This window comes from Vulpes vulpes, chromosome 14, assembly GCF_048418805.1.
Source record: "Vulpes vulpes isolate BD-2025 chromosome 14, VulVul3, whole genome shotgun sequence".
NCBI lineage: Eukaryota > Metazoa > Chordata > Mammalia > Carnivora > Canidae > Vulpes > Vulpes vulpes.
The window spans coordinates 88,486,989-88,510,338 of record NC_132793.1 but is presented as its reverse complement, the minus strand read 5'-3'; the positions used below and the strand labels follow the sequence as shown (position 1 = coordinate 88,510,338).

Sequence of the window (23,350 nt, the reverse complement as noted above, 5' to 3'; positions counted from 1 at the left end):
ACCCAGGTGCCCATTACAACAATTTTAAATATGAAAATTACCTGGTGATTAAAATTTTGTTTTAAAGAACAGACGCATGAGGGTAACTGGGTGGCTTGGTCAAGTGTCTGCCTTTGGCTCAGGTCATGATCCCACGGTCCTGGGATGGAGCCCTGCATTGGGCTCCCTGCTCAGCAGGGAGTTTGCTTCTCCCTCTCCCTCTGCCACTCTCCCTAGTTGTGCTCTCAAATAAATAAAATCTTTTTTTTTTTTAAAGATTTTATTTATTCATTCATGATAGTCACACAGAGAGAGACAGAGAGGCAGAGACACAGGCAGAGGGAGAAGCAGGCTCCATGCAGGGAGCCTGACATGGGACTCGATCCCAGGCCTCCAGGATCATGCCCCGGGCCAAAGGCAGGCGCCAAACCGCTGCGCCATCCAGGGATCCCTTTTTTTTTTTTTTAAAGATTTTATTTATTAAATAAATAAAATCTTAAAAAAAAAGACTCATGTTCACAGAATAGACCATACACCTACATATATACAGAGAGCTAATCACCTCTCAAGAAAAAAAAACCTAAGATTTTACGTTTGTTACATATCCCATCACATGTAAATACCTCAGAGGGAAATAATAAGCATACTGGATTAAATAGTGTCCCTTCCCAAATTCACATCTACCCAAAACTTGTGAATGTGACTTTATTTGGAAGTAGGGTCTAGGCTGATATAATCAAATTAGGATGAGGACACAGTGGATAAGAGTGGACCTTAATCCAACGGCTGGTGTCGCCAGGAGGGAAACCAGATACAGACACACCAAGAAAACCTCATGTGACAACAGAGGAAGAGACTGTCCTGGCACAGCTCCAAGCTACAGGACACTAAGGATGGCCAACAATTGCCAAAGGACAGGAATGGGTGGGGAAGGATTCTTCCCTAGAGCCTTGAGAGAAAGCATGGCCTAGCTGGCACCTTAATTATAGACTTTTAGCCTCCAGAACTACGAGAGAATAGATTTCTGTTGTTTTAAGCTGCCAAATTTTGGTGATTTGTTACAGCAGCTCAAGTGGACTCATATAATATCCCAAATCTGCATTAAGTTTGAAATTTTGAAAGTCTGTAAATTTCAAATGATGTACAACTGTATCAGACAAGGTGTCTTATTCAGTCACTAGGTTACTTTGAAAAGGTAAAAAGATACACTTGATTTAGAGAGTGCTTTTATTTATTTATTTATTTATTTATTTTATTTACTAACTATTATCTCATTAAGGCACAATTTATAGCAGGAAAAAACAGTTCCTGGTAACAAAATGCTACTGTTTTACAAAGAGTTCATGCTCTCATTATATATTGACTCAGTATGTTTTAACAACTTCAAAAGTGCTGTGGCATTATAGGGGAAAAGATTTTTTTTCTGCAAACGGTAAATGGCACCCTGTAGCTCCTGAAAGCACTTCAGTGTCCTGTAAGATATTCCTACTTTGGAGATGTCACAGTCAACAGAGAAGGGAATATTAATATTAGATTGTTCTGGAACCAGAGGCCTTGATTGAGGCTCCATGCTAAGTTCTTTTTCATCTGTACCTGTTCTAACTGTGTCCTGAAATTTCTTCTTTGCTTCTTGCTGTAAAGATGTCTGTTTACTGTTTGTTGAGTGCTGGTCTGTGACTTCTACTTCAGAATCATCAGAGCTGTCATAATCTACCAGACTTTGAGAAGCTTGTGGGGGAGACAGACCAGCAGCAGCCTGGAGCGTGATGTGGGGCTCCTTGGACATCACAGGCTGGTTCAGAGGTCCAGAAGCATCGGAAGCCCAGGGGACCGAAGCGTGGGCATTTCTGTGACTACCAAGAGCAGCCCAAAGGCTAAGTTCAGTTTGGTTGCTGCTTCGGTCTTGGACAAGTGAGGAGCTACAACCACAAATATTTATGCTATCTTTAAGTTCGGTTACATCAAAATATTTGCAAATTGTGAAAAAACTAGCCCCATCTTTTTGCAGTAATTTTAAATATCTAACAAAATATTCAAGGAAACAGGTTTCTGATGAAATCAAAAAGTCAAGAAGAACTGAAGAATCAAATCCTATATTTTTCAATAAGAATAAGAAAATACAGTGTGGATTGTAGCCATATTTATGTGTGTGATGGTTCCACATTTCTTTTTCTTGGGTCAAGCCTTCAGTAGTTTTACACTGTCTGAAAATGAAGGTGAGAAGACCCAAGATTAATGACTTTTTACAAAAGTAACAGTTTTAACATATAATTCACATACCACAGATTCCCCTATCAGATTACTTTTAATCCATGCATTCTTTTAAAAGAAAAAAAATGTAAAACAATCTCTTCCTCTACAAACTCTATATAAATCTAGCTCAATAAAATAAATAAAATCCACTGAATTTGGTAGTTCTGGTCATTGTCTGCTGAACAAAAGTCCTCTGTCTTCCTGTGTCTTAACATCCTCATTGCTACAAGTAACTAATTACACAGGGTAACATGGGGCTGGAGACTGACCTCCTTTCTTTCCTTCCATGCTCTCCTCAGTAGGGCTGGGAATGGGACCCAGACTGACCAGTCAGAGTGCCTCATGCACCTGGCTACAATGATTGCTTCCAACATGGATCTGTGACCCAAGCAGGCTAATCAGATCCCCCCACCCTGGGACTTCTGCTGGAGCTATTAGAGATGCTAACTATAAGCTAGGCATTGCTGGAAGCCCTGAGAATGAATTCAGAGTTGCAAGAGAGAGAAAAAGAGCAATGATCAATGATGTGACTGAATCCCATTATACAGTGATGTCTGATGCCAACATGCCAACATGCCCCCTTGGAATGAATTTCCAATTGTGAGCTAATAAATTCTACTTTTTTTGTTTTGTTTTTTTGCTTAGACTAGTAGTTTGTGTTCATTTCTATCCTTTTCAATAAAACTATTTTAACTACTATAGTTACATTTAAAAAAAAATTACATATGGCATGAGCACATGCCTCTCTGGCCACACTGAGGTGAAAAAAGTTCTAGATTTAATTCTGAGGCTTTCTCTTTCCTAAGCAGTAAGAAGTCTGTTTTGAGTACAACAGGCTCATAGGCATGTGCTTTTCCAGACTGAATTTTTATCTCACTGTTTAGGAGCCTAATTCAAATCACATGCAGGAGTTTTGTGTTCTTGATTAGAACCTTTTGAAAATTGGCCTCAAACACTTACAATCTGAAAGCAGCCACTGCCAATAGTGCCATAATATAAGAACTGGCAGCAGAGCTTTGCACCATCGGTCATTAGTAAGAAATCCCTTTCTCTGAAGCCAAGAAAGGATGGAAATAAAGCAAATACTTTAGGGTTTTAATAAAGCAGAGGGGAAGTAGTGTAAAAGGTCATCAGTTATGAGCTTCATAACCAATTACAGACATTTGCCATGGGATGACATGACCCTGTGTACAGTGGCTTTCATAAAGCAGAAATAGGGTGAGCATACAGTGTCTTCAGTGACATAGCTTCATAACCAACCTCAGTATCTGCCTCGAGTTGCTATCAGCCCTAGTTCAGCTGTATAATAACATGAAAATTTTGAGTTGTTGCTTTGGTTACTTACAAGTTTATAGTCACCTTTTTAAAAAGATAAAAATGACCACATGGAAGCTCATTTGGAAGAGTGAGTCTTGGGGGTGAAAAGCATTTTTAAACATAAATTAAAGTTCAGACAATGATACTAGCTTACTCCTGATTGCACAGGTAAAATGGAAGCTAAACCAGAATCCATGCTTTCTAGCTTCCTAGTCTAGTTCTACTACCCTAGATCTGCCTACCCAGCCAAGTTTTCATAATGAGAACACAAATGTAATCTCATTTTTATGTAGGGCAGGGGTAACGCAAGGAATTGGAACTTATAAGGAAACCACAAGATTGTTAGGGATTTTTTTCCCCCTTAATGATGGAAAGTAAATAGTATGTCTAGCACATTATTAAAAATGTTTTCTGCTTTGCTGGCATGTAGTTAGCAAAATTACTTTAAAATATACTAACCTGGTCAACTTTAGGTAGATGCCCAGTGATGCTTTGGCGGCCTCCAGCATGTCATCATCTTGTTCTATGAAGACCCTGGAGATCCACTCACATGGATTGTGTGACTGAAGAGAGGGCTGAAGATGAGGCTTTAAGAATGTCAATAACTCAGACATGAAACTCTGTAAATCAACTTCAAAAAAAAAAGATGCAAATTTCAAAGAGTGGACAACTGCTGATGAACGCATTAATGTGTTGCCTATATATAAAATTATTGCATTTCAAGTAATCCAACATGCATGATCATTAATTCACTTTCAAAAAGCTTGTGAGTGAGGAATTGTCTCTACTTTGCAAATAAGGAAACAATGTCAGAGGAAAAAAGTGAGTCACTCAAAAGAATACAATCAAAATGTACAACCAGGGGCACCTGGGTTGCTCAGTGGTTGAATGTCTGCCTTCAGCTCAGGTCCTGGGATGAAGTCCCTCATCAGGATCCCTGCAGGGAGCCTGCTTTTCCCTCTGCCTATGTCTCTGCCTGTCTTTGCGTATCTCTCATGAACAAATAAATAAAATCTTAAAAAAAAAAAAAAAAAAGTACAACCAGTTCATCCACTTGCCACAAATGCCAGATAATTATTTAGGAGAAATTAGAGTTACATGAATTCTTGCTAACAGCATATAAATGAATGAGTAGTAGGCAAGACAGCACTTCACTGGATGCTGCAGCTGTTACTAGAGGCAACAACGCAACCAAGCAAAACTCATTTGCCTTCAAAATAAGAGGAAAAAAACATTTTTTTTTGAAGTGTTAAAAGAAAGTACCATTAAGCACAAAAGCCAAAAAGGATTTGAGGAGTTTTAACTGTAACTTAAAACTCTGAATTATAGAACATATGCCACCTAGTGTTGTAAATTATAACCACAGATAATGAGATCTAACACATAGTAATTACAAGTTCGAGGACATCCAAAGCAGTTTAAGGAAGTCGCTGCTTACAATTCAAACCTTTCACTAAAACTATATACTGCTTGTTTAGAGATATCTACTATTCCTTTTTAGCAGATGAAATGGAGGACATGTGGAGTTAAGATCCTGGAAGTTATATGTAATAATTTCTTAATAGATGTAACCTCTCACATGTTAATTTCAATTCATTTTCTAGTGTTGATAATCTACATTGGTAGTTACCCAATTTTAGGAAGGAAATACTAATGAAATACTACAAATATCTGAATTGAACTGGCTACTATCACTTGCTTTGAGGTAACTCAATAGCACCTCTGTTTTTAGTCATTAAAAATGCCATACAAATTCAGTTCACCCCACAAAATGTTGATATGTTTCTTAATGTAATCCTAATCCTTTTTTAAAAGAAAATTTGATAAATTATAATTATGATAAAATGTAGATTAAATTAGTGGGGTTATAGTCCTGAGATTTGATAATTATGTACTATTTCATATGAATAAGCAATTCCTCATTACTTTGCATATAAAAGGAGTTCAGAGAATTACCTTTTATTTCATTTGCTGAAGCACAACTTTGAAACTTGATTTCTAAGGATTTAATGATAAGTAGGCTTGCTGCTCTAAGAATCACGTGATCTGGACCATGGACACACTCACATGCAGGTTGAACTTCATCTCCACCAAAGCAGGGAGGTTTTCCACGGACAGACAACGTCTTCAATAAACCCAAATCCACAGCTTGCAAAACAGCATCTGCTAAAGCCAACATGTCTACATCTAAATACTGGTCTGGTGGCATCAGGGCAGGGCCAGATCCCCAACAAAGGTCTTCACCCACTTTCCAGAGAAGGCACTTTTTGATGAATATGATGAACTTCCTTTTGACAAAAGCCTCAACAGGCCAGGTAATGACATCTAGCACACAAGAAGGTTTCAAAAATAAAATCCTCTGGCAAGTGAAATGTAGTTTCAGATGGATTCTGGAAGCTATAAGAAGCTCAAGCAATTCCAGGGAACATATCATGCTGTTTATTATTTTAGAGGTGTCTTGACAGCTCTTGAAATGCAGTGAAAATAAGGAATTGTAAAAAACTTGAAAAATAGTATCAAAAGGAGTCAGGAACTGCTTTAAAATTTCTGTAATGATAAAAACAGTAATTATAAATGAGGAAAAATAAACGCTTCTTAAAACAATTTGCAATTCAGTTTTTATGAATATTATCACTTTATAAGATGAAAAAATGGATTTGGTTTATTTAATGTGAACACAGAATAACAGATAGTAAGATGTGGTATACATACACAATTATTACTCAGCCATAAAAAAGAATGAAATCTTGACATAAGAAATGATGTGGATAGAGCTAGATAGAGTGCCTTATGCTACATAAAATAAATCAGTCAGAGAAAGACAATTACTATATGACTTCACTTACATATGAATTTAAGAAACAAGACAGATGAACATGGAAGAGAAAAAAAAAAGAGGCAAACCAGAATATATACTCTTAACTACAGAGAACAAACTGAGGGTTGTGGAGGGAAGGTATGGGAGGGGGATGGCTAATTGGGTGATAGGCATTAAGGAGTGCACTTGTGTTGAGTACTGGGTGTTATATGTTAAGTGATGAATCACTAAATTCTGCACCTGAAACCAGTATTACAGTATATGTTAACTAATTAGAATTTAAATAAAAACTTGAGGGGCACCTGGGTGACTCAGTTGGTTAAGCATCTGCCTTTGGCTCCGGTCATGATCCCAGGGTCCTAGGATCAAGCCCTGCATTGGGCTCCCTGCTCAGTGGGGAGCCTGCTTCTCCCTCTCCCTCTGTTCTTCCCTCTACTTCTGCTTGCTTGCTAACTGTCATTTGCTCTAAGAAATAAAATCTTAAAAATAAAAACTTGAAACAAACAAAAGAATAACAGCTAATAACCATGGTTAATTACCCATTTTACAAATATCAAAAGTGATATAGAAGAATAGCTTTAATTTTTGCCTTATGATGTTTTATTTTTAAAAAGGTATCTTCATGAATTTTTTTTTAAGATTTTATTTATTTATTCATGAGAGACAGAGAGAGAGAGAGAGACAGAGACACAGGCAGAGGGAGAAGCAGGCTCCACGCAGGGAGCCTGATGCGGTACTCAAAACCGGGACTCCAGGATCACGCCCTGAGCCGAAGACAAGCGCTAAAGCGCTGAGCCACCCAGGGATCCCCAAAAAGGTATCTTCAGTCAAAAAATTTGGAATGAGATTCTTTAGTTTTTCATACTTTGGGACAGATCAGATGCTGTAAATTAAGTTTTAATCCTCAATATAAACATAATGCTCCTTGGAAGCAAAAGAATGACATTCATAGGGAATCATAATCTGTACCTGTTTTTTGTGAACATGTATCTTTAAAGATTTCTTTTATTATAACAGTAAGGGTCCAGAGGCAATATACCACCTTCTCATTTTCAGGGTATTCAGAGAGATTTTTTTGGCAAAAAGCAACCCAGGAATTACTCAATGTTATCTACAAGTGAGAAAACAAAAAGAAGCAAGTTGTAATAGAAAATTTTCTTTATAATTGCAAATTATCTATTATATACAGTACAACTCTATATAACATTGTTTACGCTTGCAAAACAAAACAAAACAAAAGTACAGTTTTTGGTAAAACAAATATCCTAATATCCTTTAAGTAAAAAAACTCAGTGTGCCATAGAAATAAAGGCTCAACTGGGAACATAAAAACATTAGTGGTGATTATTTCTAGGTGGTAGAATGATGTGTGCTTTTTATTTTGTTCTTTATACATTCTCTCATTTCTCAAATTTTTTACTACAAATACCACCTTTTTGTATTTTAAAAAAATGTTATTTTGAGAAAGGAACAAGTAATTATAGCTGAAATAAATCAGTAAATGCTTACATTTATTAACTAATGCAGAGATAAGAGAAAAATCTGATGCTCAATTTGTTTTTTTTTTTCATCATGCTCATTCTTAGAACTTATTGATATTAAACCTTTCCAAATGGCCTTGGTCTCCAGCAGAGGTTCCTAATCTTTTTAAATGTTTTTTTGAGAAAAGGAAGGAGGCCTACCTGTTCCTTTGAGAAACTGAAAGAAGTTATGGACTGACTTGAAACCCATCCTTTGGGTGAAGAATTTAATTTATAATGATTTATGACATATTTAAGACTAATTTTTGGTACAGGTCACTATTATAGTATTCTTACACTTTTGTGGATTTATATATTATTAAATGAGCAAACATTTTATTGATACAACCACTTGAAGGGTAAGATCAGGTGCTAAAGAACAATTTTAAAGAAACTGTAAAAGAAATAACATAATTTGATTACTTATCTTACCTTTTCCCTCAGTTGGAAATACAGAAGTAGCGCAAGGCACTTTGCAGCCATGTGACATAACAATTTATCCGAGTTTTGGAACATACAGGTCTACAGGAAAACAAATAAATTTACCCACGATTTGCAGAATGTTCTAAAAACTTTTGTTTTAAAAAGATGGATCTAAACAAACAAAAACCCCCAAAAGACAAATGGCTTACTAATTTAGAATCGATGTCAGATGATTTTAGAAGAATTTTAATTACATCTCTGTATTTCTCCTTTGCATGGGAGTCAGTTTCAGCAGACAATATTCTGGTTATCATCACTTTGATTACTGTTAACTGAAGGAGCGTTATTTCTCGGGCACTGTATATTGGCGAGTGTTTCTTCAAACGCACAGGCACTACAGAAATGGAAGCCAAATTGGCAGAGGATGGCTGATGCCTGCCCTGGACATCATGGTGGTTTGAGCATTCTGAAGAGGTCGTTGTAAAGCAATCTAGATCTAAAGATGCTGGGTTGAGATAAAAGATGTAATCATGGCTCTCATTTTCAAGTGTGGCTCCCAGAAGTACCTTCTTGTATAATTGTTCTAAAATGTCAAAGAAAGCTTTCATTGGGACCATTGGGACTGCCAAAACATATCTCATGAGAAAGCTGACAACTCCAAACTGTAAATATTAATCTCAGAAATGCGACAAATCTGTAAGATGTTTCTTCAGTAACACCTAAAATAGGAACAATAATTTTAAAATTACAAACGTTATATGCATCATATTACAGGGGAAAGGAATCTGTTTCCACTTAATCACTTAGTCTCTCAAGTTAACGCTAACGCTGATTGCTTAATTTCTAAAATGGAAAACTGGTAATAAGATTATTTTAAGACCATAAAAATGAAATGTATGCTTTCCATACAGATTTAAGACTGTAAAATTATTTTTAATTTTATCAGAGCAGAAACTTTGCCTTTCCTTTAACATTTTTCAGCGGCCCATGAGGGCCCCTCAACCTTGGCACTGCTGACATTAGGGACTGGATAGTTTTGTTGTGGGGAGCTGGCCCGTGCAGTGTATGAAGTTTAGCAGCATTCCTGGCCTCTATCCACTGGATGCCAGTAGTATGTCCCTTGGAAGGGCATAACCACCCAGGCTGACACTCACAGGGCCACCTCCAATTCATTAACTTCCACCTTTAACTTAACAGATTGAAAGCCTAGCTGGAACGCTATGTGGTCAAGCTATTGTGGTTATTGAGGATTAATTCCCAACTTAAAATTAAATGGTAATAGGAAGATCCTTGTTCAGTACTTTCAACAGTGAAGAGAAAAATGAAAAATGCCATGCCAAGAAAAAGATAAGATGTTAAGCAAACGTAATCTAAACGTGAACACACTGTCCTTGTAGCTGGATAGAGCTTTTGACACTCCTGTTGTCTCAGACTCTGTCATGATGGAGATCAGTAAGAGTGGAGAAAAGGGAAAGGACACTGATGGTCAGACATGGCTAATAAAGCAAGGAATATGGACAATCATTGATAGATGACCGTTAGAGGAAATACTATGAGCAATAGGAGTATTAATGTAGTTACTTACAGACCAAGCATGGCTGGGAAAAATTTAAGACTTTGGCAGAAGCTAGAGATTCCTGAATATACTTCCAGTGGAATGCTGAGCCTCTGGGAATTACATGATCCTTTGGGGCTCAGTCCTTTCATTACCTTTGAACTATTTCACACCTTTGTAAATTGTAGATTGCTGATGGGAATGCAAATAATTCTTGTCTACAGACAGGCAAATAATTGTCTGCTGGAGGGGCAACCCTTCCCTCAGCAGGGGGGTAGGGGGGAGCTAGTTGCACTTCTGTTTGTAAACTCAGTTCAACATTCCTTTACTCCATATAAATTATGGTTCTTTAACTTTTCCTTTAAAATCGTTGTGACATTTGCCCAGTTCTTTCATTAGTTAATGAGTTAAATAAAATTGCTGATACAAGTTGATTTTGTATGGGTCATGACTTTGTCCGCTTCCAATTTATCCTTTAATAAAGTCCAAGGACTTCCCTCATCTACTCCAGCTCATTTATGAATGCCCAGCCCATCTTTACCCTCTGTCCTCCCTGGAAGAGTCCTAGGGGACTGTCACTAACATTGGGTCTTACTTCGACAATGTGACCCACTGACCTGCCCCTGGTCTTGACACCTTCCTCTCCACCGGTTTCTCCCCTTGCTTATTAGCTTCTAAGGAGTTTCATCTCCTGATCACCCCCACAAGACAAAACTACATTGTTTTTGTCCTATAGTGTAGAAATAAGTATTAAGAAGCCTATAGATTTTAACTTAAATTATGAATGAGACTTTGGTTTCTTTGAATCCTCTTTTCAAACTGTGGTGAACATGCCACATGACTTGGAAACATAACTAATTATCAGCAACCTTGTTCCATCTGTTAGGGATCAATGTTCTCTATTACCAGAATACTGCTCCCAGAAAGCAAAAATGGTTAATGTTCCAAGAAAGGGCTCACCATATTCCTAATAGGTCTCACTTCTACACTTCCTCTTTGACTCATCTCATTTCATAAGTCCCCACATTTTCTTCTTTGAGAGAAGTCCCATTTTAATGGACATTCTCCCTGTTGCAAGAGCCTGAATAAAATTATCTTCTTAATCATCTGGTAAGTTTTTTCTGCCACAAATCAGAAACTAGCTTTCATAATCTACTTCAGAGTCTACTTTCATTGTATTTATTTCACCTTATATTTTAGTTATGACAATAACATTTTTTCCCAAAGAAACTGCTGGCATCTTTTATTGAAGTTGACATAAACTACTGACATTTTAATATGTCAAACATTCTGTGACAATAAACTATTTTAAGGTTTTAACTAATATCAGATGTGCAAGTCCATTATTGTAATTTTTAGCCACAAATGGAATGCGTTTTATTTCAATGCTATAGCAGTAACAATACTTCCAGTAAGGGGCACCTGGGCGGCTCAGTCAGTTAGATATCTGACTCTTGGTATTGGCTCACGTCAGGATCTTAGGGTTGTGGGATTGAGCCCCACACTAGGCTGTGTGCTTGGCGTGAAGTTTGCTTGGGTTTCTCTCCCTCTGCCCCTCCCCCTGCGCTCTCTCTCAAATAAATAAATCAATCTTAAAAAAAAAAAAAACCACTTTCAATAATATTTCTACAAATCTTAAGTTCTTAAATTTTACCACAAATAAGATTGTAGTTACTCAGTTATTTTTGATGTACATAAAGGGGCCTTGATTTCGAGTGGTTCAAACATTTCAGCATGCAAAACCAGTGAATACCAGTAAATAAATAGATACATAGACAAAGTAAGCAACCATTTCAAGGGGAAATGGGCTGTTCTCTATCATTGTGGGACCCAGTTCCTTTGATAAGAGTGGTTGTGAGTAATCAGACTGAAAAGCATGAACTGGGGGCCAACAAATGCCAGGCAGGTGTAGGGGTGCCAAGGACAGGCTGCCCCAAATGTGTCACTCTGGCTCATTATTTTAAATAAAAGTTGCTTCAGAGACAGCCTGTGCAGGAAAGATACTGAGACCCTATGTTATGCAGGAAATAAATCTCCCATGGGAGATGTGTCCTCTGAGTATCAGAGGAGGTAGAGACATTCTGATGTCCAGAGATAGGACATTGAGAACCAGGAAGGCTAATATAAACAACCCTTTTTACTTTTTTACTATTTTACTAGCACAATCCAAATTCTCTTAAGAATTCCTTACTTAATTAGAGCCCCCAAAGTTAAGTTTTCTCTGTCCTGTCAATTCCTCACAGATTTACTGTCTCTTTGTCTAGAAAGTATAAAAACTGCCTGTCTTGGTCATATCTTTAGATGTCAATGTCATTCCATGGCCTCTGCGCCCAGGTAATAAAACTCTGTTTTTTTTTTCTGTTAATTTGTCTCTTGTAAATTTAATTCTTAGTCCAACTAGAAGATGTTGAAGGGTAGAGGGTGAATTTTTCCTTCCCTTTACAGGTACAAAGAGGATAGGTGCTAGGCTGGTTCCACTATGACTAAGCATCAATCCTTCTTCATTACAATGTCTTTTAAAATATTGATGCTGGCCAAAGAAATCTGCATTGAAACAAATGTCTGTGTGTAGCCTATTGAGAATTGTAGTTTTTTTTTTTTTTTTAAGGAATTAATAGTATTAAAGGAAAGGACAAATCCTGAAAAAATGAACTAGGGTATTTGACCAACCACACTTTTTTTCCTGAAGAGTCTGTTACAAGGGTAGTACATTTCAAGCTCATTTCCATGCTGGTCTGGAGGAAGGTGTACCTACCAGACAAGCTTTTAAACCAGCTATACTGGATATATGTGAAAGATCTGTCTAGCCTGAAAAGGAAACAAATATTAGGAAAGGTCTAATTAGGACAAGGAATGGGTAGTGTTTCAAAGAGTTTTTTCAGAAAATACCTCTTGGCAGAGAATGAATACCAGGTGGCCAAAGAGGATAAAAGCATAAAATTTGCCTCAAGTCTTTTACTGTTTAAGTGCTATAAATTATTTGAATTGTGTATTCTATTCCTAACTGAACCATACGTGTCTTAATATAAAAGTAATATATTCCCACTTACCTTCACACAAAATCGATGCTTCAGGAATAAGAATTGCTAAAGTTTAGGGGCACCTGGGTGGCTCAGTTGGTTAAGTGGCTGCCTTCGGCTCAGGTCATGATCTTGGGGTCCTGGAATGGAGCCCCCTGTCAAGGTCCCTGCTCAGCAGGGAGTCTGCTTTTCCCTCTGCCCCTCCCCCAACTTGTGCTCTCTCAAATAAATAAAATCTGAAAAAAGGAAAAGGAAAAGAATTGCTACAATTTATTGACTGCATACTATGTACCAAACACTGTTTTAAATAACAGCTTCACAATAGCTTTATGAGGTAGATAATTATCACATCCATTTTAAAATAAGGAAATTAAGGCAAGGAGAGACTAAGTTACAGGGCTAGTTAAGTGGCAGAGCCAGGCTTTGGACACACAAAGTCTAACTAATATCAAAGCCTGTGGTCTTCCTCAAATTTCCTCTGACGCTCCAACTCTCAGGACAATGGAAAAATAAAGGGTCTCTACTAAGCTTCCTAAGTGAAAACGGTAATTCACACAGTCTAATTTTTAACACTTTCTAGATTTTCTCCCGTAATACTATAAATCGGCATACTCCTCCTTAGACATTTGCACATGCTGCAGAATATCTAAGCTCAAGGTGAATTACTATAAAACTTTCGAGTGCAAACCAAGATCAATTTTTTCAAAAGACACTCAGCAACTAAAGGTTAAAACATTAATCAAGCCATCCATTTGATTGAATTTTTATATTAAATTACTTTTAGAAGATACATCAAACCCAGGATGAAAAGCCAAACTATCCACAGATCATATTTTATCAGCCCATCAACAGTTTAAAGGCAGTACAGGGACGCCTGAGTGGCTTAGTGGTTTAGTGTCTATCTTTGACTCGGGGTGTGATCCCGGGGTCCCGGGATTGAGTCCCACGTCCAGTCCCACGTCGGGCTCCCTGCGTGGAGGCTACTTCTCCCTTTGCCTGTGTCTCTGCCTCTCTCTCTGTGTCTCTTATGAATAAATAAATAAAATCTTTAAGAAGAAAATAAAGGCAGTATAAATATAGGTGACTAAGACCTTGGTTTTTCCTCATTTAAAATAATTTCAAACTTTTACAAAAATTAACTCAAAACAGATCACAGGCTTAAAACTTAAAAACAAGATTTTAGGATAAAAGAAAAAAGCAGGAGAAAAATCTTTAGGATTCAAGGCTAGGCAAAAAAAGTCTTAAATGTGACCTCAAAGCAGAACTCTATAAAGTAAAAATTGATAAACTGGACCTCAAGAAAATTAAAAACATTTGCTCTGTGAAGGACTCTATTAAGAGCATGAAAAGACAAGCTATAGACTAAGAAAGATATTTGCTACTCACATATCCAACAAAGGGCTAGTACCTACAATATATAAAGAATTCTCAAAACTCAGTATTTCAAAAGATAGTAATAAATAGAAACAGGCAAGAGACATAAACAGACCTTTCTCTGAAGAGAATATACAGATGGCAAAAAAGTGCACAGAAAGATGTTCAACCACATTAGTCACTGGGGAAATGTAAATTAAAATCACAGTAAATACCACTATCACTGTAACTGAAATAAAAATTAATGACGCCAAATTCTGGAGAGGATATGGAGAACCAGACTACTCTTACATTGCTGTTGAGATTATAAAATGATATAGTTAGTCACTCTGGAAAACAGTCTGGTAGTTACTTTAAAAAACTAAACATACTCTAAACCATATGTTCCAGCAATAGCGCTCCCTGGTATTTACTTGAAGGAGTTGGAAATTTATGTCAACACAAAAACCTGCACAGATGTACAGAGCAGCTTTACTCATAATTTCCAAAACTTGGAGGCAGTGAAGATGTCCTTCACTGTGTGAATGGATAAACTGTGGTATATTCAGACAAAGGAATATTATTCAGTGCTAAAAATGAAACGCTATCGAGTTATGAAAGGACATGAAGGAACCGTAAATGTGTAGTACTAAGTAAAAATAAGCCAATCTGAAAAGGCTATATATTCTATGATTCCAACTATACATCATTCTGGAAAAGGTGAAAGTATGGAGACAGTAAAAAGATCAGTGGTTGCCAGGGGCTGGGGTGCTGGAAAGAGATGAACAGGTGAAGCACAGATTTTTAGGGCAGGGAAAAGACTGTATGATCCTATTATGATGGATGTGTACCACTGTATGTTTGTTCAAACTCAGAGAATGTACATCACCAAGAGTAAACCCTAGCACGCACTATGGGCTTTGGGTAATAATGACGTGTCAACGTAGGTTCATCAATTATAACAAACATATCACTCTGGTGGGGGGGGGTGTTGATAATGCAGGGGAGGGGTGAAATTTCGGTACTTTCTGGTCAATTTTGCAAGGCAGTAGTTGCATCTAACATATAACCTAGTAATTACATACCTGGGCAGTGTGTAATTACTTAATTATTACTTAATTTATTCCAGCAAAATTAAGACTTATATTCACACAAAAACCTGTACATGAGAGTTCACAGCAGGTTCAAAAATAGCAAAAAACTGGAGATAACCCAAATGTCCTTCAATGCATGAATGGTTATACTGTGGTACATCCATACCATACTGGAATACTACTCAGCAACAAGGAAAGAACTATTGATGCATGCAATAATTTGGATAGTTTTTAGGGAATTATAACCTAAGAGAAAAAAAGGCAATCACAGAAGGTTGCATATTGTGTGGTTCTATTCTTTTCTTTTTTTAAGATTTTATTTATTCATGAGAGACAGAGACAGAGAGAGAGAGAGAGGCAGAGACATGGGCAAAGGGAGAAGCAAGCTCCCTGCAGGGAGCCTGATGTGGGACTCGATTCCAAGACCCCAGGATCACTATTTGAGCCAAAGGCAGATGCTCAACCACTGGGCCACCCAGGTGCCCCATGTGGTCACATTCTTGAAATGACAAAATTAGAGAGATGGAGATTAGTGGTTGTCAGAGGTTAGGCAGGCCCCCATCCACTTAGTGGGTAGGGTTATAAAGGCCACCACAAGGATCCTTGTAATCATGGAACTGGTGAAGACAACACTAACCGATGTATGTGATTAAAACTGCATAGAACTAAAAAAAACAAACAAAAACAAAACAAAACAAAAACTGCATAGAACTGAATATACACATAGATAAATGATTAGAGGTAAAATAGGAAATCTGAACAGGATTAGTGGATTATACTAATGTCAATATCTTGGTTTTGATACGACAGTTATGAAAGATGCTGCCATTGGAGAAACTCATCACAGGGTCCACAGGATCTCTCTGTATAATTTCTTACATCTGCACGTGAATCTACAATTTCTCAAATTAACAATTCAATTAGAAATATAATAATTTCAGGGCAGCCCTAAGTGGCTCAGCGGTTTAGCGCTGCCTTCAGCCCAGGGCGTGATCCTAGAGTCCCGGAATCGAGTCCCACGTCAGGCTCCCTGCATGGAGCCTGCTTTTCCCTCTGCCTGTGTCTCCGCCTCTCTCTCTCTCTGTCTCTAATGAATAAATAGATAAAATCTTTAAATATATATATATATATATATATACACACACACACACACACATATATAAAATAATTTTCAGAGGTCGATTAAGCATCTGACTCTTGACTTTGGCTCAGGTCATGATCTAAGGATTGTGGGATCGAGCCCCATGGCAGCTCCATGCTTGGCAAGGAAGTCTGCTTGTCCCTCTTGCTCTGTTCCTGCCCCTGCTTGCTCTCTACTTCTAAAATAAATAAGTAAAATCTTAAAAATATATATATAATAATTGCAGCTATGGACATCAGCCTTCTGATCCGAAGCATTAATATGCATAGGATTTCACTAATACCAACTAAATATAAATGTATTCGAACTTTATTTTTAGAACATTAATTTTAAAAATTTCTAGACCAAAAACTGAGCATAATGGTATTTTAAATAATGTTACAAAATATTTTCTTAAAAAATATTCCTACGGAAAACTAGGTAGATTTTAAGGGCATAGTCTATTCATTAAAAGACATTTTGCCATCACTCAATTTCAAAATTATCAAAAAACAAGCTGCTAGTGATTTAATCCTTCTTTGCAGAAAACAATAACAATAAAAATATGTCACTATTTTTTTAGGAGATTTTCTTAGGCAACCTACATTAAATTTGGAAAAGTAATTACTTTCATGGTCAATGTTTCAATAAAAAAATGCTTTTCTTTATATGAAAAACTATTATAGTTTGTCAATCAACTCTGCCCAATTCAAAATTGGGCTTTGGCCTAGTGCAACAATAGGTTCAAATGTAATCACAGCCCAACTGGTCATACTGTATATTGCCCCGTTAATGACGATGCTGTGATTCTAGAGGCAGAAGCTGAGGCACTCTGAACAAAAGCTATCTTTTAGGATTCTGGTTCCTGTCTCAAATAAGATAGCAATCATTTTATCCAAATAAATAAATGAGTGGTTAGAATCTACCTAGCCTGTTCAGACCACTCGAGGGTAGTGCCAACATTAGGGGAGGCTGATGAGGGTGGCTAAGGCACTGAGAAGGCCTGGAAGACAAAAAGGATAGAGGTTTCCATCATCCCTGTCTACCATCAGAGCCATTACAGCTGGTCCACAAGAGGACCTCCCTCTCCTAGAAAGATAGAGGGGGAAGGGATATCTTGCAAGAGCATCTTACATCTCCCTTTGCCCTCCTACTTCTATTCTTCACCTTTCTTCATGCCCTAGCATGCTCCAATATTGGAATTCTTTGGGAGAACAATCAGGCAAGAAAATGAAATAAAGGGTATCAAAATTGGAAAGGAAGAAGTAAAATTGTCTCTATTTGGGGATGACATGATTCCATATAAAGAAAATCCTAAAGACTCAACCAAAAAAAATGTTAGATCTAATATCAATAAATTCAGTTGAAGTTTCAGGATACAAAGTTAAGTATGAAAATCAGTAGTATTTCCATGCACGAATGACAAATTTTCTGGAAAAAAAAAGAAATTGATCCCATTTATAATAGCATCAAAAATAATAAAACACCTAGGAACAAATGTAATTAAGGAGGGGAAAGATCTCTGAAAAATCACAAGACACCGATGAAAGAATTCTAAGGCACAGGGATCCCTGGGTGGCGCAGCGGTTTGGCACCTGCCTTTGGCCCAGGGCGCGATCCTGGAGACCCGGGATCGAATTCCACGTCAAGCTCCCGGTGCATGGAGCCTGCTTCTCCCTCTGCCTATGTCTCTGCGTCTCTCTCTCTCTCTCTCTCTCTCTCTGTGACTATCATAAATAAATAAAAAATTTTAAAAATATATTAAAAAAAAGAATTCTAAGGCACAAATAAATGGAAAAGTAACCTATGTTCTTGGATTGGAAGAATTAATATTGTTAAAATGTCAATACTACCAAAAACCATGTATAGATTCAATGTCATCCCTCCTAAGAGTCCAATAGTATTTTTTACAGAAGTAGAAAAAATACTCCTAATATTTATATGGAGCCACAAAAGACCCAAGTAGCCAAAAAAAAAAAAAAAAAAAAAAAAAAAAAAAAAAAAAAAAATTCCTGAGAAAGAACAAAGAACAAAGACATCACAGTTCCTGATTTCAAGCTACACTATAATGCTATAGTCACCAAAACAGTATGGTACTGGCATAAAAACAGACCAACAGAACAGATTTGAGAGCCCAGAAATAAATCCCCACATATGGAGCTAATTAATATCTGATGGGAGAGCCAAGAATATTCAATGCAGAAAAGAGTATTTTCAATAAATGGTGCTGAGATAATTGGATATTTGCATGTAAAAGAATTAAATTGGACCCGTATCTACACCCAACAAAAATTAACTCAAAATGGATGAAAGACTTAGATATAAGACCTGAAACTATGAAAATCCTAGAAGAAAACATAGGAATAAAGCTCCTTGACATGGGTGTTGGTAATGAGTTTTTTGGATGACACCTAAAGCACAAGCAACAAAATACATAAGCGAGTAGAACTATATCCAACTAAAAAGCTTCTGCATAGTTGAATAAATCATCAGCAAAATTAAAAGAAAACCTGCGGAATAGAAAAAAAGGTTTGCAAAGTATACATCTAATAAGGGGTTAATACCCAGAATATATAAAGAATTCATACAACTCAGTAACAAAATACCACAAATAATCCAATTTAAAAATGGTCAAAGGAGCTAACCAGACCTTTTTCCGTGTAAGATATATAAAAGGCCAACAAGGTACATGAAAAGTTGCTCAATATCACCATTCATTAGGGAAATGCAAATTAAAACTACAATGAGATATCACCTCACTGCTGTTAAGAATGGCCATCATCAAAAGAGGACAACAAATGCTGGCAAGATGTGGAGAAAAGGGAATCTTTGTGCACTGCTGGTGGCAATGTAAATTTGTGCAGCCACTAGGGAAAAGCAGTATGGAGGGAGGGTCCTTAAAAAATTAATAATGAAACTACCATATGATATGGCAATTTCAAATCTGAGACTATATCCAAAAGAATCAAAAACACTAACTTAAAAACATATCTGCACCCCCATGTTCCTAACAGCATATTTGTAATAGCCAAGATACGGAAGTGAGCTAAGTGGATGAAAAAACTTGATACACACACACACACACACACACACACACACACACACAATGGGAGTATTATCTAGCCATAAAAAATGAGAAAATAGTTTCATTTGCAATAACACAGATGGACCTTAAAGGCATTGTGCTAATTCAAATTAGAGAAAGACAAATACTATACAATCTCACTTGTATGTGGAATCTAAACAAACTCATAGAAAAAGAGATCAAACTTGTTATCAAAAGCAGAGGGTGGGCCAGAGGGGGAACTGGAGGAAGGTGGCCAAAAGGTACATACTTCCAACTATAGGTTAAATAAGTGCTAAGAGTGTAAGGTACAATATGATGACTATTGCTTTAAAGCTGCTAAGAGAGCAAATCCTAAGAGTTTTTATCACAATACAATTTTTTTCTCTTTTTCTTTCATTTCTCTTTATTGTATCTATAGTAAAGTGGATGCTAACTGAATCTATCGTGGCAATCATTTCACAATATATGTAAATTGAACCATCATGCTGTATGCCTTATTCTGATATAGTTATGTATGTCAATTATTTCAGGGGAGATTATAAAATCAGGGGGAAAAATGTTGGGATCTTTAAGTGTTCAGTCCCCTGTATCCTCTTTCTTCTTAGAGCAATTTCATGGGTGCTCAATGTATTTAATTATTATCTCCATGCTGACAACTCCAGAATCCATAGTTAGGGTCTAGCTATCTTCTGGGCTCCATACTCAAGTAGCTAAATGCCATCAAAGTTCCACTTGGAGGTCCCACAGGTACCTTTGGCACAAGTTCAACTCAACTTCTATGTCCCCTCAAACTTGTTTTCTCCTACCTCTCAGTTTATGGTGTCTGTATCTCCTAGGCATCCAAGCTAGAAATCTGGACCTCTTTCTTTCTGGACCCTTCCTCACTCCACTTCTCTTCACTCTCACTGAGAAATCTGGATCTCTTTCTGAAGCCTTCCTCTCCTCCATCCTCTCTCACCCTCCACACCACTTCTACCCCAGACAACCAACAGATTTCTTGCTAAGTGCAAGAGAAATTAGCCCACCCTGCACCCCTTTCTTCTGAAAAACCTCTGCAAAGTCCAAAACCCTGGACACAGTTTGGCAAGTCCTTTAAGATCTGCTTCTTGGAATCCTCTTACCAATCCCACCCCATAAACTAAACTACAGGCTTCCTCTAAGGCCCTCAAAACCGTGCATTTTAAGTGTTCCCAAGTTTTGTTTGGCACATTCTTTCTGACTAAGCCATAGTCAACCTTCTCCCTCACTTCCAACCTTTAATTTGGAAATCCTCGGTCCTGGGAAACTTTTTACATATCCAACTCAGTATTAGGGGGGCCCTGCCAAGTGCTCCCTCTGCCTATACTACCTATACTCAGTATTTACCTCGTTGCATTGTTTATAATTATTTTCTAGTTTGCTTTCCCCACACTTGGGACTATGAGCTTCCCTGGGCAGGACTGAGCTTTTTGCTCACATAAGCCAATAGGTAGCTCATGAGGAAAGCACCAAAACGTGTACTCTTGAATGAATGATAGTGTAAAAGAAAACATCAGGGGACAAATTCAAAGTGTTTGCAGTGACTCCTATCTGTCACATAACATCTTAATATACCTCATTACATGACAGCAATTGTATATTAAATTCCTTCCTTTATATAATTAAGTAGGCCTTTTTTAAAAAAATTTTATTTATTTATGATAGTCACACACACACACACACACACACAGAGAGGCAGAGACACAGGCAGAGGGAGAAGCAGGCTCCATGCACCGGGAGCCCGACGTGGGATTCGATCCCCGGTCTCCAGGATCGCGCCCTGGGCCAAAGGCAGGCGCCAAACCGCTGCGCCACCCAGGAATCCCCTAAGTAGGCCTTTCTATGTGGACATTGGTGTTAGCCAAATGTCCGGTGTGTTAGGTGACTTAGCTTAAAATAATGTCAACGCTTATTTGGATTACTATGTGGCCTTCCACATTTGCAGTAACCCTGCTCCAGCTAGTCTTTTTCCAGTGAGCAGCCAGCCAGTGATCTTTTCAAAATATAAATACGATACTGTCACTTCCCTACCACGGCTTACGAGGTCCTGCAAAGATCTGCGGCCTGTCCCACACCCCCAACCTTATTACCAATCATTCTCCCTCTTACTCACTCTGCTTGACTACGCTGATCTTCTTTCTTGCAGTTTCTGTTAAACAGCAAAGGTTAATCCAGCATCAGAGGCTTTGCACTGTTGATTCTACCTGCCTGCAAAATTCTTCCCCACGCCCCCACCTCCTCCCAGATGGTGCCAAGGTTGGCTCCTCCTCATTCAGATCGCTGCTCCAGTGTCACTTCCTCAGAGACCTTTCCTGACTACCTCTCTAACCAGCAGGTCCTAGTCAAACTCGATCCTATTGTTCTCTTCGACTTCCTTTGTATGAGTTATCCCTATCTGATAATTTTGTGTTTATCTGTCTCCCTGGTTAAAGCGAGAGCTCCACGGGGACAAGTGATTCCATCTACCTTGTTCCCTCTTGTCTCCCTAACGGCTGAAACAGCTCCCGGCCAACAAACGCTTGCTAAATGAATCCATGCACTCAACAAACAGGTGCATCTCGCGTATTGTCCGGTCTCCTGTCCCCTCCATTGTCAGAAATCCGTTAGGGTGCCTGTCCTTGCAGGAAGGCTCTTGCAGCGTCACCGCCATCCCAAAGAGAGTCTTCTTTTCCTCGCCGGGCGAGGCAAGCCCAGCCTGGTAGCTAAAGGGGCCTCAGGGACCGAAGGACGAGCTGCGGACCCGGCACCCGCGCCTGAAAAGCGCTGCGGAGGGGCGGCGGCACACGGCGTCCCTCTCTCCTCGCTTCCTGGGGACTGCCGCCTCCCCAACCTTAGACTCCTGCACCAGCCTCTCAGTCGGCCGCCGCTCCCAGTTACCTGCCGGGGATCTGGCGTGGGAGACTCAGCCTTCGCACCGCCATTCGAAGGACCAGGGGCACCCTCCGGGCCACCGTAGTTCACGGAAAGCGCAAGCCGACCTCCCCTCCCGCATGCGCAGAGGGCCCGTTCGGCGGACGGCGTCTCTTAGCAACCGCGTCGAGTCCCTCCGCCAGGGGCGGAGCGTCGGAAGCCTCAGGGGGGAAGCCGAGGGGGAAGTGAGCGAGACCAATCCGAAACGAGTCCCAGCCTCGGTCGGCACGCCTCTTCTAACTGTCGCGAATGCGCAGACGGCTTTACGGCAGGCAAGGGGTGGGGGCTGCCGTGGGTAAGGAGGAGAGAAGGAAGCAACCAACCAACCAAGTCGCCCCCACCCCCCACCCCCACCCACCCCAGACCTGGTTTACGGCTCCGGGCTCAGGCTCCTATGCGGCCGCTGATTGGCTGCTGAAGGCTTGGTCCCATCCCAGTGACCCCAAAGTGCTGGAGGGAGGGGGCGGGGGTGGCCCAGTGCAAAGTGCATCCCGAAAGCCCCCTGCCTGGAGCCCCCGCGGCTGGCACTTCGGACCCTGTATGACCTGGGACTTCGCTGCCCGGAGACCTCCCGTGTGCCCCCGTAGCTGGGAGCCTCCGGCCCGGAGCGCGGCAGCCCCTGCTCCGAGCCCTCAGACCGGGGCTGCCCCCCCCACCCGAGCCGGGACTTCCTCCCTGCACCCCTGCCCCGAGGCTGCCCGGCGCTCAGGACCGTCGCCTCCGTTCCGCTCGGCTGTCCGGATGCTCGCCGGGCTCTCGGGCCGTGAGGCACCGAGAAGGATCAGGAACACCCGTGTCCGGCCCTGCCTGGAGTGTTTGTTCAATGGAGAAGTTGGTGAGTGTGGAGAAGCCTGAAAGGAGGAAGAGAAGCAGCAGCTGAGGAGACAGGTAAAGTCAGTTACC

The 23,350-nt window shown here is 39.3% G+C and overlaps 2 protein-coding genes across 11 annotated transcripts in view; one reads left to right on the top strand and one right to left on the bottom strand.

Annotated features, from left to right (window-relative positions):
* Positions 1–1,204: 1,204 nt before the first annotated feature.
* LINS1 (lines homolog 1) lies at positions 1,205–22,531 on the bottom strand. 10 transcript variants are annotated; one of them, XM_072737122.1, is made up of 9 exons: positions 22,415–22,493; positions 21,651–21,686; positions 12,916–13,121; positions 8,520–9,029; positions 8,320–8,409; positions 7,337–7,478; positions 5,506–6,096; positions 4,009–4,180; positions 1,205–2,183 (listed from the first exon to the last, which is right to left on the bottom strand). In XM_072737122.1, exons 4-9 carry the CDS (start codon positions 8,949–8,951, stop codon positions 1,310–1,312), a joined length of 2,301 nt encoding a protein of 766 aa, XP_072593223.1. In that variant the 5' UTR covers positions 8,952–9,029; positions 12,916–13,121; positions 21,651–21,686; positions 22,415–22,493; the 3' UTR covers positions 1,205–1,309. The 10 variants fall into 10 exon arrangements, with proteins under 10 accessions (XP_072593223.1, XP_072593227.1, XP_072593225.1 ...); XM_072737126.1 differs by having other exon boundaries at positions 8,520–8,893; XM_072737124.1 differs by having other exon boundaries at positions 12,916–13,025; positions 22,415–22,490.
* The window catches only part of ASB7 (ankyrin repeat and SOCS box containing 7), a 49,870-nt gene continuing 48,977 nt past the window's right edge, over positions 22,458–23,350 (top strand). The window contains exon 1 of the mRNA XM_026001836.2: positions 22,458–23,335. The gene's annotated coding sequence lies outside the window, so the exon portion shown is untranslated. The remainder of the gene's footprint in view (positions 23,336–23,350) is intronic.